This window comes from Telmatherina bonti (assembly GCF_933228915.1).
Source record: "Telmatherina bonti genome assembly, chromosome: 5".
NCBI classification, from domain to species: domain Eukaryota; kingdom Metazoa; phylum Chordata; class Actinopteri; order Atheriniformes; family Telmatherinidae; genus Telmatherina; species Telmatherina bonti.
In genome coordinates, this window is record NC_136623.1 from 24,365,487 (window position 1) to 24,378,642 (window position 13,156).

The window sequence follows — 13,156 nt, forward strand, 5'->3', positions numbered from 1 at the left end:
TCGCTGGTTTACGCATTCATATTAAAGTAGCTTCATATCCTTAGACCACTTTGACTCACATTAATGGTCTAATGAGAAAGAAAATGGCTCATATGTCAGTCAAATCAAACTGATCTGATCTTACTCAATCAGAAGGCATTTTTCATTACTTCAAGGGGAGGGGGGTTGAATCATATTTGATCATTAAAATGATATTAGATTCTGTGAATGGATCAAATCATTTGGAAAGCCAAAGAAATTTTTTCAAGACACAGACCCGATTCTGCTCTCATTTGAGAAACTAAACAGCACGAATTTTCAGTTATTTCTCACATTTGTCTTTTGACACTCTGACAGTCTAATTAAAACCACCAGCATATGATTTAATTGCAAGTTTTAAGTCCTGCGACACTCAGAATTTCAGAAGAACGTGCCTGTCTTAGTCCCTCACTGGCTGAAAGACATGCATTTCACAATCCTTTTCTATGTTAAAGATCTCCTTAATTACATCCACAAACTTTCCCACATTAGACCCTTCACCAAGTGGATATGTGTTTTCGTTTCTAAATTCAAAGGAGGCATTTTATGAAACTGGCGCCCGAAAAGCAAAACAGATGTGGAAGACTAGGCCACAAGAAATGAGAGAGTTTTTACTGCTAATTAAACTGATTTATTTCATGTGCCTCTATATTTGCTTTGCCGTCACAATCAGTCGTGTTCCACATTTTTTCTTCTGTGGAAATGGAAAGAGCTGCGGAGTGGAGATGATTATGCAGGTACCGAAAGAGCTGGTGAACCATTAACTCAAAATAGACCATTCTGAAAATAATAAGTATCTTAATTAAAACATCTCATCATGAAAACATCAATGTGAACTGAATTCTTTTTTTTTCCTGCTCCCCCCTACATTAAAAACCACAGAAACCAGGAAGTGGAATAATTGATCATTCCTTATTTTTCCTCAGAAGGAGAAACAAGACAACGAGCTCAGACTGCTTTTGTTGTGGTGTCCTTGTTCTTTTCTCTGTGTTGCCCTCAGAATGGCACAGAAAGGACTGATATGGGAAGAATTATGTTTCTGGTTTTATTTCTTTGACAGCTGAGATGCTTTTATCATCAACCCAACATCAAGGATGAAATATTGTACCAGTCGTTTTAAAGAAAAGGCATAATTAATTTCCAGATGAATTCTAGCTGACTTGTCTCTTCGAGCGGAGCATGAATACAACTGCAGGAAGCTTTTGTGTCATTGTTCATCCCCAGAAAATGAAGAAGGAAGAATTTTCTTGATTTGCGTATCTAAACATCATTTGAATGTAAGTTTAGACGGTATAGGAGAGATCACAGGGAAGCAAGATCACAATTGGAGGGAAGACTGAAGATCCTGCATTTAACTGTAAGAAAACAGCCATATGGGGACAACTTGGAATCCAACATTATAGTTTAATATCAAAATGTGTCAGTTGTCCGAAAGGATTAGTTTCCCACACAATGTAAATTAGCAAATGCTTGTTTTCCTGGGAATGATCTTTGGCCAGAACTTTCCAGCCTTAAAATCTGAAATATTTAGAGTTTTTTGTGCATCAATATAACAAAAACAACCTAAACAGCCTGTGCTAAACATAAGTTTAGCAGCCTAATTTAATCTAGCTTGAATCAAAAGTCCAAAGACGTGCAACCAAATCTGACAAGAAAATAAGGACTCAACCACAGTCTCCTTGGTTAAATATTTTAGCTGCGCCGGCTTCATGTTTAGCTTTGATTGTGTTTCACTTTTGTTTCTGCAGTGTGAAATAAACATGACACTCACATGACATTAGCAACAACTGAAAGAAGTGGCCCGAAAGATGGGATGATTACACGTAGTGCTTTTATGCATCATGACGTACATTCGACAACTGGACAATTTCAACCGCTGCATTACTTGATTTAAGGTTAAAAAGATGTTTGTGATTAGTATTAAAGTACTTTAGTTTGGGTACCTTTTTTCATAACGTTATGAAAAAGTATTACATCATGTTTGGTTTTAGCATATGAAATGAACTGGTTAATGTTAGAAAATGACCATTGTTGCAATATGGTTAGAATACTTTCTTTATACAATATGACCAATAATAACCATAATAATGGCATTTTCACATTTATAATCCATCAGCTGTCGCAGCTACTGTGACTCGTATTCCTCATATGAAAGGTCCAACAATGCTTTTTCAGCAAATGACACATTGTATTTGGGATTTGGGAGGTAATATATGTTATACAGGTAATACAGGATTTTCACCAGTTAAATAGTTTAACTGTAAATGAGCCACAAAAACAATTTTAACCTCTTCTGAATAAAAAATGTTCTGTGGCTGGAATATGTAGGCAGATAGCTGACCCTAAAATCAGAAAACTGTGACTCATCATGGCTTTGGATTTCTGCCCTGGACTTTTTATTTATGTTGTCCACATTATTGATCACCAAGCAGAGTTTAGGAGAAGGATCTGTTTCATTTATCACAACTTCAGTGCAATATCTCAACATCTATTTACACCTTTAGCTATAATTTGTACAGGGAATTGAACCAATTAACATTTAGATTTTACTTTGAGAACTTTATACTGATATGGTTTTATTTTGCACGATTGAAGAGAAGGCTCTGATGAATATATTATCATTATTGTTACTAATAATGTAGGAAGTACCTGGCTTTTTAAAATGTTGAGGTTGAACACAGCCTTCATCTCTACCTCTACATCTCCACTTCAGTTATTTTCCTAAAGCCTGTTATTTTCTCCTCCTCCGTGTGCTTTCTTGCAGCACATCTCGGTGTAGTCTACCCTGAAGCTGAGCACTTCTGCTGTACTTCTTCACCATCTTCAAATTCTTTCTTTTCTCAATCTGCCTCCTGTCCCTCACTGTATGACCAGGCCCATCCAGTCACCAGGGTTGAGTTATTAATGCCCGGGGAGGCAGAGAGATGATTTCATTGCGTATTCAGGTGCGGGGATGGATGGCTTTCAGATGCAGGGTAGTGCCGGGGAGGAGAGTCTCTGTAGAGAATAAATATACCTGTCTCCTGCTGATGCATAGGGCCACACTCACTGCAATGCAAATCAAGCACTCTATCTGCTTCCACCCATTCCCACCTGGATCCCCACCAGCCACGCGCTCACACACTCGGCAGATTTAGATGAGGCTTCTGTGTGGAGTGGAAGTGCTCTCAGCTTCCCAGCATGGATCAGTTCTCGTTTATTGCTGTAGGTTCTACAAGCATCAGTGTGTCCCTGAGTCGCGTTTCCCAGGTAACTTGGCAGGTTGTGGCGGTTGTCACCATCCAGATAAGTCAAAGCAATGGTCTCTTGGAGTCACACACACACACACACACACACACACACACACACACACACACACACACACACACACACACACACACACACACACTATCTGTCTGACTAATATCTTCCTTTATTAAGGGAGTTATTAGATTTTATTAAATTGACTGTGTTTTCATTTTACTTAGATCTGTTTCAGACAATAGGGAACAGAGGATTTTATTATCTGGGTCTAAAGAAAATAAGAACAAAGAAAGTTTTTTTTTTTTTTGTTCCATATTGGAGCTTATTTTCCAGTTTCTTTTTTGTGAATTTCAGTTAAGCCTCAAACCAAAGAGAAAAATCCATGTACTGCTGATATTCATCATCTCCATTTAATAATAATACCAACATTTCAGCCCTCGTTGGTCTGCGGCTGAGTGCTATGAGAATCCTCTCGCAGAAGATTTAAGAGTAATTTAACAATTTAGTGATAGTTTCTTCTGCACACTGTCAGATGTGCAAAACATTTCATAGAAAAACTAGACATTAGTGGAGAGACTATGTTGATTGTCAGGTAATGAAAACTCAACACTGTTTTGGCCTGCATTTCTGAGAAATCCAATCTAATGTAATGTAATGTTAACATTAGTTTTAGGGCTGGGCGATATATCAGATATACTCGAGATATCTTGACTAGTCCCCTGTGGGATATAGAAAATGTCTATATTTGTCATATTTGAAAAGCCCTGTTGTCAGTTGTTTTTAGCTGTGGGCGGGGTTTTCTCACTCCTCCTCGACTCTGCATCGCTTTGCACAGAGAGTTAAAGCAAGCGCACCTAGTTACATACATAACGTGAGCTATGTGCTACGTCATGAGAGGCAGCGTGTAGCAGCTTTTCCAGCAGAGAACTCCGGTAGCAGTAGCAGCGCGAGTTACAAAAAAATGGAGGAAGTATTTGTTCCAAAGAAAAATAGTACAGGATCCATCATCTGGCGGTGGTTTGGATACCGGAGAGAGGATGTGGACCAAACAACTGTCGAATGCAAAGTAAGTTGCAAAAGTGTCGCCACAACAGGTAGTAGTACCACAAATTTAAAATGACATATTTCTGCCACTGCTTTAACTGTTCAATAAATACGGTTTTGATCAATTTGCTTCGTTAAAATTTCATCCTTTTGGCATGAATGTTTGAAATCAGCATATCTTAATGCAGTATGAACAATTATGTTTTAATGTAGACACAAAATCCTTTTACTGACGTGATTGTATGCACCAAAGCATTAGTTCAAGGCTAAGGTAAGTATCAAGATATATATCGTATATCGTGACATGCCATAAAAATATTGGAATATTGCTAAAAGGTCATATCGCCCAGCCCTAGTTGGTTTACATTGTATTTCTGTCCTGTGATAGGCTGGCCACCTTTCCTGGGTGGCGCTAGGTGGCTCTCATGTACAGAAGCTGAGATAAGCTCAAGATGTCCCATTTCTGTCCAAATACATACCTTATTACCATTTTTATCTTCTTTATATATTAAATTTAAGTAAATAATTATTTGTCAAGTTTGACTATCTGACTTTATGTACATTACTTTATTTAACTATGATTTTCATTCCTACATTAACATAATCATAATGTGGTAGTTCATCGTTGGATGTAAGCAATTTTAACTCAGACATGAATTACAATTATACCTTTTTTCTTATAAACTTTTGTGAATAAATGACTGGAGGAAGTTAGGAACTGCAGTTTTCCAGACGTGATTACCTGGTAGTTCATATTCCTTAATAAACTTTGCAACCTTCCTTTTCAAGTGGTTGCATTTCTTTGACTATATAGTGCATTAATTTATCAGTAAGAGTGTGCCAACAGAAACAACCATGGTTTTTTTTTGTCACTCATTGTAAATCTTTAGACATGGAGCTGCTGCTGCAACTCTAACCAGTGAATTTGTTTTGCTGGTGGATGCGAAGATGATGATTTAGATTAGTGATATTAGCAATGTGACTGCAAGCTTTCTGCTGTAAATCCATCAAATCCGCTCTTCCAAGTTTCATTTGGCTTGAAAACAAAACGCTCCCACACCGGTGCTGCGATGTTTGGCTTTGATAGAAACTCCATAATACGGATATCATCAAATGCTTACCTGAATATAGTTGCTCTGATGAAAGTAATAATCAGTCGATCACGTTTTAAAGTCAATCTTTTACTTTTTTCATTTCAAACACCTTTGTAGCTCCACCTTAAGGCGGCTCAGAGAGCCAGAAAGGAAGTGCCAGTTTTGGATACTGACTTTGGAAACTAAAGTTGTACCACTGGATTACCTTAAACTAACAGACTCATTGTGAAGAAACTACTATCAGTATTTTATTCTGTGAAAGGGAGAGAATAATAACATTTTCCAGCCAGTCATCCAAATTAAATTACCGTTGACATGTTGTGAATTAAATCATCTTGATGTTTTGTGCAGACAGTGTACCCGTTTTTTTTTTTTTCATGATTGAGGTGGTGTATTAAAACACATTCTACTGACACAGCATTACACACTCATGGGATGTGTTCACATGAACGTTATTCATCCATGTGTAAAACTTGCCTATAGAAAACACTCGACTGTAACCTGCTATGAGAGACGGTGAGAAACCTTCGATGCTGACTGAATCTGAAGCAGGAGAGCTGAAGATTAAACTTCAGTGTCTTTGTGGGATTTTGGGAAAAGTGTCTAAGAGCTACAGCATGTGAGCCTCTACAGCTTATTGTGCTGTAGCATCTGTTCAAACACTGATTGGCGCACTTGGATTAAATGACACCACTTTACTAATAGTGGTGCTTTATTTGAAGCTACCATGAAGTACTATACCATGACTGCAATGGTCCATTAGCACACTACCTTTGTGGTTTGTAGGCGGTATAAAGTGGACACAGACCTCAGCATGACTCATTCACTGGACAGCACGTCTTCATGTTTACTGCAGTTACTCAAACAGCACATGCAGGTTAAGACATTATGATGAGAAAGTGTGTGATACAAAAACCGATATGTCTGTATTTAGTAATACGGGGATCTATCAAAGGCATCCTCAAAATCTATTTTGTTATCATAAGAAAATGTCATCAATTGAAATGTTTTTTTTAAAATACATACATAGAATAATAAATGGTTTTTATCAGTGTGACTGTCATCCATGTTCCTCTTTTTATTAAACACATGCAACACCGCTTCTAAAACCTGTGCTGAGGTCTTGAAAATTGTCAAGACTTGAGTTATTTGTTGTTTTATGCTGCAAATGAACTGCTGTCGGGGGAGGGCAGGGGCAGGGGTGTGTGCAGTAATCTAACACCTACAAATTCTATCTGTTGAGCTAATTTGGACAGATATACTCACATGCAGCGTTTCACTGCCTGTTTGAGTGTCCGATAGAGCAATTCGCTCCTCTGACAAGTCTTGCTATATTATAATCTGTAAATGCCACCCTGCGGTGCCGGACTCTGCTGCTTTATTCTGCTCACTGACTGGACTGAATCTTTTACGAGGCAGTGAAAGATTAACTGCAGTATTTCAGATCAAAGGCATTGCGTTCTTTTTTCTTCTTCTTTCTTTTAAGGCACGCTGCTCTTTTTCTTAGAAATGTTGGAGAAGAGAACGTGTACATTTGAAGACTGCACTTGGGCATCTTCAGTAACTCTGTACTATTATTGGTGCTGCTGTATTGAGTCAAACTCATCCCATTGGCTGAATATGGTTTAAGTGGATGGTTATAAGCATTATGGCACCTCAAATAAGTGTCCTTATCATCATCATTTACTTATGAAGCACTTCACCAGTCACAGCTGAGCAAAGTGCTGTGCATCTAATGTATTTAACATAAAAGCATAAAAATGACAGCAACAGAATAAAGCAATTAAAATGCATAACATAATGAAAGTAAGGGAAGAAAAACAAATTTAAAAACCAAATAAGAACTGGTTTCAGGTTGGGTTGACACTTAATCTTATCTTATAAAAAATGTGACTCAAAACACGATAAAGCTTGACAATATTTACAGTGCATAACTGGCACTAATTAGACAGCAAGGGAGGGAATTATTCAACTAAAGAGAGCGCAAGATATCAGATCTTCCACAAAAAGCCACATGTGACACTAACAGCTGATATGGGCACAGAGAGAAGCCCAGAGCCATGATTAACTGCACACATAAAGCTCGAGAACATTTTTACGTATCGCCACGAATGTAGCGGCAAATTGAAGTGTCTGCTAAACAGGTTTCCACCTTCTTTTATGTCCTTATGAAATCAAAGAGGAGTTATTGCACCCGAGCGGGGCTCATCACTTACGCAGCGCATGTCTGAGGTTATTTTGGCTTCCTATAAAGTCCAAGGGGTTAAGATCTGATTTATTGAAATGGAGCTTTGTGAAGAAATCAAGAGTAAACTTGTCGTAAGCATTGAGATGAGACAAAAAAAAAGGACAAAAAATCAGCTCACTCGAGTCCTTAAATAATCTTCATTGGTTTTTCCTGCTTCTCTGTGCTGTCGACGGGTTGTTTACTGGCTCTCAATCCAGAAAACTAATACTTGCTTATGGTTTTTTTATTTTATTTTTTTAGATTCCAGAAAATTACATCTACTACAATACTTTTATTACCTAACAATCCTTCAAATGTAAACATGTTTATAAGTCAGTTATTACCAGGTTGAACAGCAAACTGTGGAAATATGTCTGAACCTCAGTTCCCGAAACCTTGGCAGCATCGTACCCTGGTGTTCTGGTCATTGCACTAAATTATGCTGTAATTATTCAGGTAAAAAATGACCACTGACACCCCACACACACCCACTGGTCCTGCAGGAGGAGCAAAGGAGGAAGTGAGTTTGTCATGATAGATGAGCTGCTTCTCTCCCCGTGTGTTCGGAGGAGATGACATTCCCAGGCAGCCCTGGCCTCGGATCCTGCCTTCCTTCTTCTGGATGATGAGGCTTTTGTGGGGAGGAGTATGCAGGCTTCATTTACTGAAGCAGTGGGAATAATATAGTGCCAGCGTTTGGATGTGTCAGGTCCCATATCTCTGGCTGTTCTATTAGAAATAGACCCTGGTGCGGCGACAATTAACCTCTGGCCTCAGCAGCAGATCTGTGCAGTAACAGCCCAGCGTGGGGAAATAAATCAAACCTGGAGGGATAAAACGCACTCTTCCTTCCCCCAGCTTCAGCCGCTACTGTATCCCCCAACAGGCCAAGCTTACATGATGTGCTCCTCTATTATCATATAATCACTGGAGGTGGCAAAGATGTTACAGGTTAGCTGTAGGCAAGGGTGTTCTTTTTGTGCAACAGTCCTACTCCCTGATCAGCAGTGTCCTTAGAGGGCAAAATGGATCTTTTTTTCTTTTTTAAATGGGGGGTCACTTGCAACAAGGCAGATTCAACATCTGACTTCAGTATGTCCGAGAAGAGACCTACACTACGTGGCTGATAGTGTAGCTTTAGATTCTTTGTTTATTTGTTTATTTAATTATTAATTATTGGGGATGAAGTATTTGATTTCACACAAGAACAATCTACAAAACAAATATGAAGACTTAAGAAGCATAATTCAGGCTAAAACGAGCTGCAGGAGGCAGGAAGGAAATGAAGCAAAGAAAAAAAATGACCCATTGTGTGAGTGCCTGAAATTGTGGACTTATTATTAGTTATTATTCTCCTCACTGCATGTAAAGGCTCCAGTATGGCTGACTAAAAAATTTAGTTGTAATTTTTTGTTAATTTCATGCTTTCAAGGTGCATTTGTGTGATGTGAAAGAGAAATTTGTGGATATAATTGACAACTTAAAGGACTTAACTAAAAAGCAGATGAGCAGTGTCCTGAGAAGAATATTCTCAAGCAGTCTAGCAAAAACCTGGGACATGCATCCTCAGATTTTGGTTTAATGTGATCCAGCCTCATCAGAAATACTCCCCATGGAAGGGTGGCTGTCCAGAAGCAGTTCATAAGGGAAAAATGGGAAGAAAAGACTGAAGTATGCCAAATTACTCAAGAAGATGGCTAAAAATCAGTAGCAAACGGGTCCTACCGAGTACTGAATCCTTCCCACAACCTAGACCTTAACATCGAAGCAGATCGGGATCAATTTGACAGAGAATGGTGCAAAACGCTGGGAACACCTGGAAAAAAAAAAACTTTCAAATGTCCTTCAAGAAACCTGCAAAACTATTCCTAAAGACTACTTTAGTTTTGTGAAAAGGAACACTCAGGGTTAACCCTAATGTGTCATCCTTAACCAATTTTCTCTGATTTGTTGAGCAAGGCCTTGATTATCCCGGTTAGTCTTTCAATCAGCGAACCATGCTCTTCCTGTAAGATTTTAAGAAGTTAACTAAATCATGAAATTGGGGAATTAAAAATTAAAAGAAGGGCGCAGAGTAAAGAAAGACATAATCCAAGTTTCAAAGTTTAAAGTGCTAGCCGAGTCAGTCAGTAAAACACCCAAAACAATATCCAGAACAGTCCAAATTAATCCCAAAGCACATACTGAGTTACTAAGAAAAGCCTTGGAGCAGGCACTTAGAGACAAACAAGTATAAACCAGAAAAGACGGCTTGAATCCAAAAAGTACAAAGAATATCTGGCAAACTGTAGGTGAACCACATGAGGCAGGTGTGCTATAGTGAGTAATGATCAGATCGAACTCAAGTGTCAAAGGAAACTGGAGGAAAACCGAAGTGCAGAGGAGCAGCAGGTAAAATAACACGAAAGGCATCAGGAAGGGAACAGAAACCCAGAACCAGAGCAGGAAATGGTTGGCTGTGTTTTATTTACACAAGACTTTATATAACGAATGACTGAAAGGTTCAGCATTCTCAATTTTCTCGTCAGGTTCAATAAAGTTCAGTCTAAAAAACATTATCAATAAGCTGCTTTCTGTGGTTTTTTTTTTTTGGTTTTTTTCAACATTGAAAATTTTTACCAAAAACGTATAATTTGATTTGACAAACCCAATTCACCCAGCTCTCCCAGTAAACCTCAAATGGCTCTAACCTTTGTAAATCTTCCAGATGATTAGTAAAACTAGACTTCTGTGTCTTCGGCACAGCGAGCAGTGCTGCTTTTTTTTGTGTCTGCACTCTCACATCGGAAACATTTGTTTAATGGCAGATTAGAGAGAAGAATGGGCAGCTATAAAACTGTAGACCACAGGAGTCACCTTCAGGACCTGCTCGTGATTATTCCCATCATTAGCATGCCACGTCTCATGCTGTCCTGCTCTAATTATTACTGACACAGGCTTGGGTCTCATGACTGAGCCGTTCAAACTGCCCATCGCTAGACTGTAATTGTCTTACCGATTGACTAATGTGAAATGTGGCAACAGATGCAGAGAAACAACGGCTGAAGCACATTAATCGAGACCCAAGGGTAATTAAAGCATTAGCTGTTCAATATAACTACCCCCCCCAAAAAAAAGGCCTATTTTTTGGTGCAACAGATAGCAGGTTGTGAGGCATGATGATAATCACAATGCCTCCCAGTGTACCTGCTCTCCCCAAATGTTGCTGTTATTTGTATGTGCATGCCAGTGGGCTTTATTTTGTGCATTCTTTTGGGTGGTAATTATCCTCAAATGCAGGTGCAATTATTGCTTTTTAACAGGCTCTGTTTTCCTTGGAAGTAATTAGCTGATTGATCGGTTGTTTGTTTGAGGGAAACTGGGCGAATGTGTAGGATTTGATGCCGTTTCAGCACGCTCTGGAGTCCTGCCTGACTGTGACTGATCCTCCTAGGTTCTCCATGATCATAAGCACCTGACACTTTAAAGTGTTTATAAATCCTTAAATGTAAAATTTTATTGTAGATTTGAGACTTGTGCAATTTGTATGAATAATTTTAAGATGTTTGCTTGGCTGCCTTGCAAAAAAAACCCATTTTTTTTCTCGCAACTCATTTTACCTTGTTGTTTAGAACTTTTTCTACAATTGCAAATGTGAAGAATGAGTCTGAGATGACCACAGGTTGTTTTCTGTTCCTTACTGCCATCTGAAAGCCGCATCGCAGCTGTGGTCAGCTTTACAGCTCTGCAGGGAGGCGGTCAGCGTGGCCGAAATGCGTGTTTCATTATGGCTGGCTGCTGCAGTTGCCGTCTGGCTTAAGTGCACATTTAAGATGTCTTGACTGTTATTTTTCTTCAGGTTTTCTATAAAAATGGAGGAAATGGATAAACGGGATAAGCACGACTCTGTTTATATTGACTTTAATTCTAAAAGTCCTCCTTAATTTGGACTCCTTGTTGGTTTACAGTCTTCCGTCGCTGTAAATGATCCAGTAATGTTGATTTGTTTACAAGAGAAGAAACACTTTTCGGATAAGAAATAAGAAAATGTTATTGCATTGATGGTTGTGGCTCATACATTCTCATCCCTGTCCACTGAGCTAAATGAATTTCTTTAATTTTTTCCTTCCCTTAGCTGCTGGCTGCACATTTGAAGAGGACTCTGACCCTAATCTGTGTGACTTCACCCAAGGGGAGGAGGATGACTTTGACTGGCTGCTATTTCGGACGTACAGTTCACCTTATGCCAGCTCTGACCTCCTGAAGGGTGAGTACTTTTATTTTCTCCCTGTTATTGTGACTGTAGCACCTTAAGTTAAATTCTGTTAGCATAGATCGATTGCAGATAATTGGGCTGATCTTACACAGAAATGCGTGTAAGAGCTCATCTGGCTCGAGACGAGAAGATGTTGAGCCTTGATATAAATTCATATGCGATTTGGGTTCTTTTAAAATTGTCATCAAGTTTGAATAATGCCGTTACTTCAGACCAGAAAAGTAAGACTGTGTGCGAACCTGCTTATGCAGCCCACATGTCCAGTCTCCATTATGCATCAGATTTAATGAAGCATTCGCCGTTTTGTCTGCGTCCTGCTGACCCCAAGGATAATTTTATGTTAACCAGCCTCACAGGACTAATGGAAACCAGCATTTTCCTGCCATCATCCTCTCCATTGGTGGCTGCCGGAGGGAGATGACATGCATAGTTTATAAGGCGCTCCTCCATCTCTGCGTTAACAAATACCTACAGGGATCTGACAAAGAGAAGACTGCTGTTTCAGCTTCTCAGTAAAAATATCAGTGGATGCAGTGGGCCCTCCACTAAAGTGCTTTTACTGAAAACTTGCAGAATGATTAGGGAACGAACAGGCATCCCCTGTGTAACCAACCAATTTATCTGTGAAATGGTAATTGGAACTAAAAATAAAAAAACAAAAAAACATGCAATTAAGTGCTTGTTGTATCGGGGAAGGAGCAGGAAAACATGGAAGCTGAGTGGAAGTATGATTTTTACAAGCTTAGAGGAGAAGATGGACGTGATTTAATGGCAGAGGAGCCAGTTAAGATGGCAAATATGAAGATAGATAAGCTAAAAGGAGCAGATGGATAGATTAAAAAGGGGGATATCTTCTAAACAGAGTTTAATGCAATCCTCAGGGGAGCATTTTGTCCATTTGCACCCATCAACTCAAATAGCCTTGGAAAATGGTCAAAATCATTCTCCAGGAGTAAATGGCCCTTCTCATTCAAAGCTGGCTCCTCGCAGTTCTGATTTACGGCACTAAAAATCCTCCTTGTCTGCAGGTGGTTACCGAAATACAATCCTGAGCTGCATAAATCCCACATTTAATTCATAACCACACCTCATTCACCTCCACATCATCAGCATTCAAGTGAGAATCTGCCTGCAGCCACCAGCCTTTTCACGGCAGATGAGATAATTAATACTTTTCCCTGTGGGTTTAATTAAAAGTTGCTGCTATGGCATTTACAGCAATCCAGAGCCTTCGATGGGACAGCCTGGCACAGGTGGAATGAGGCAGGTACTGTA

At 39.2% G+C, this 13,156-nt stretch overlaps 1 protein-coding gene across 2 annotated transcripts in view; it reads left to right on the top strand.

Moving 5' to 3' along the window:
* The window catches only part of ptprub (protein tyrosine phosphatase receptor type Ub), a 187,884-nt gene that overhangs the window by 42,109 nt on the left and 132,619 nt on the right, over positions 1 to 13,156 (top strand). For both annotated transcript variants that reach the window (XM_079241398.1, XM_079241399.1), the window contains exon 2: positions 11,741 to 11,872. In XM_079241398.1, the coding sequence (XP_079097524.1) occupies positions 11,741 to 11,872 (132 nt within the window). The remainder of the gene's footprint in view (positions 1 to 11,740; positions 11,873 to 13,156) is intronic.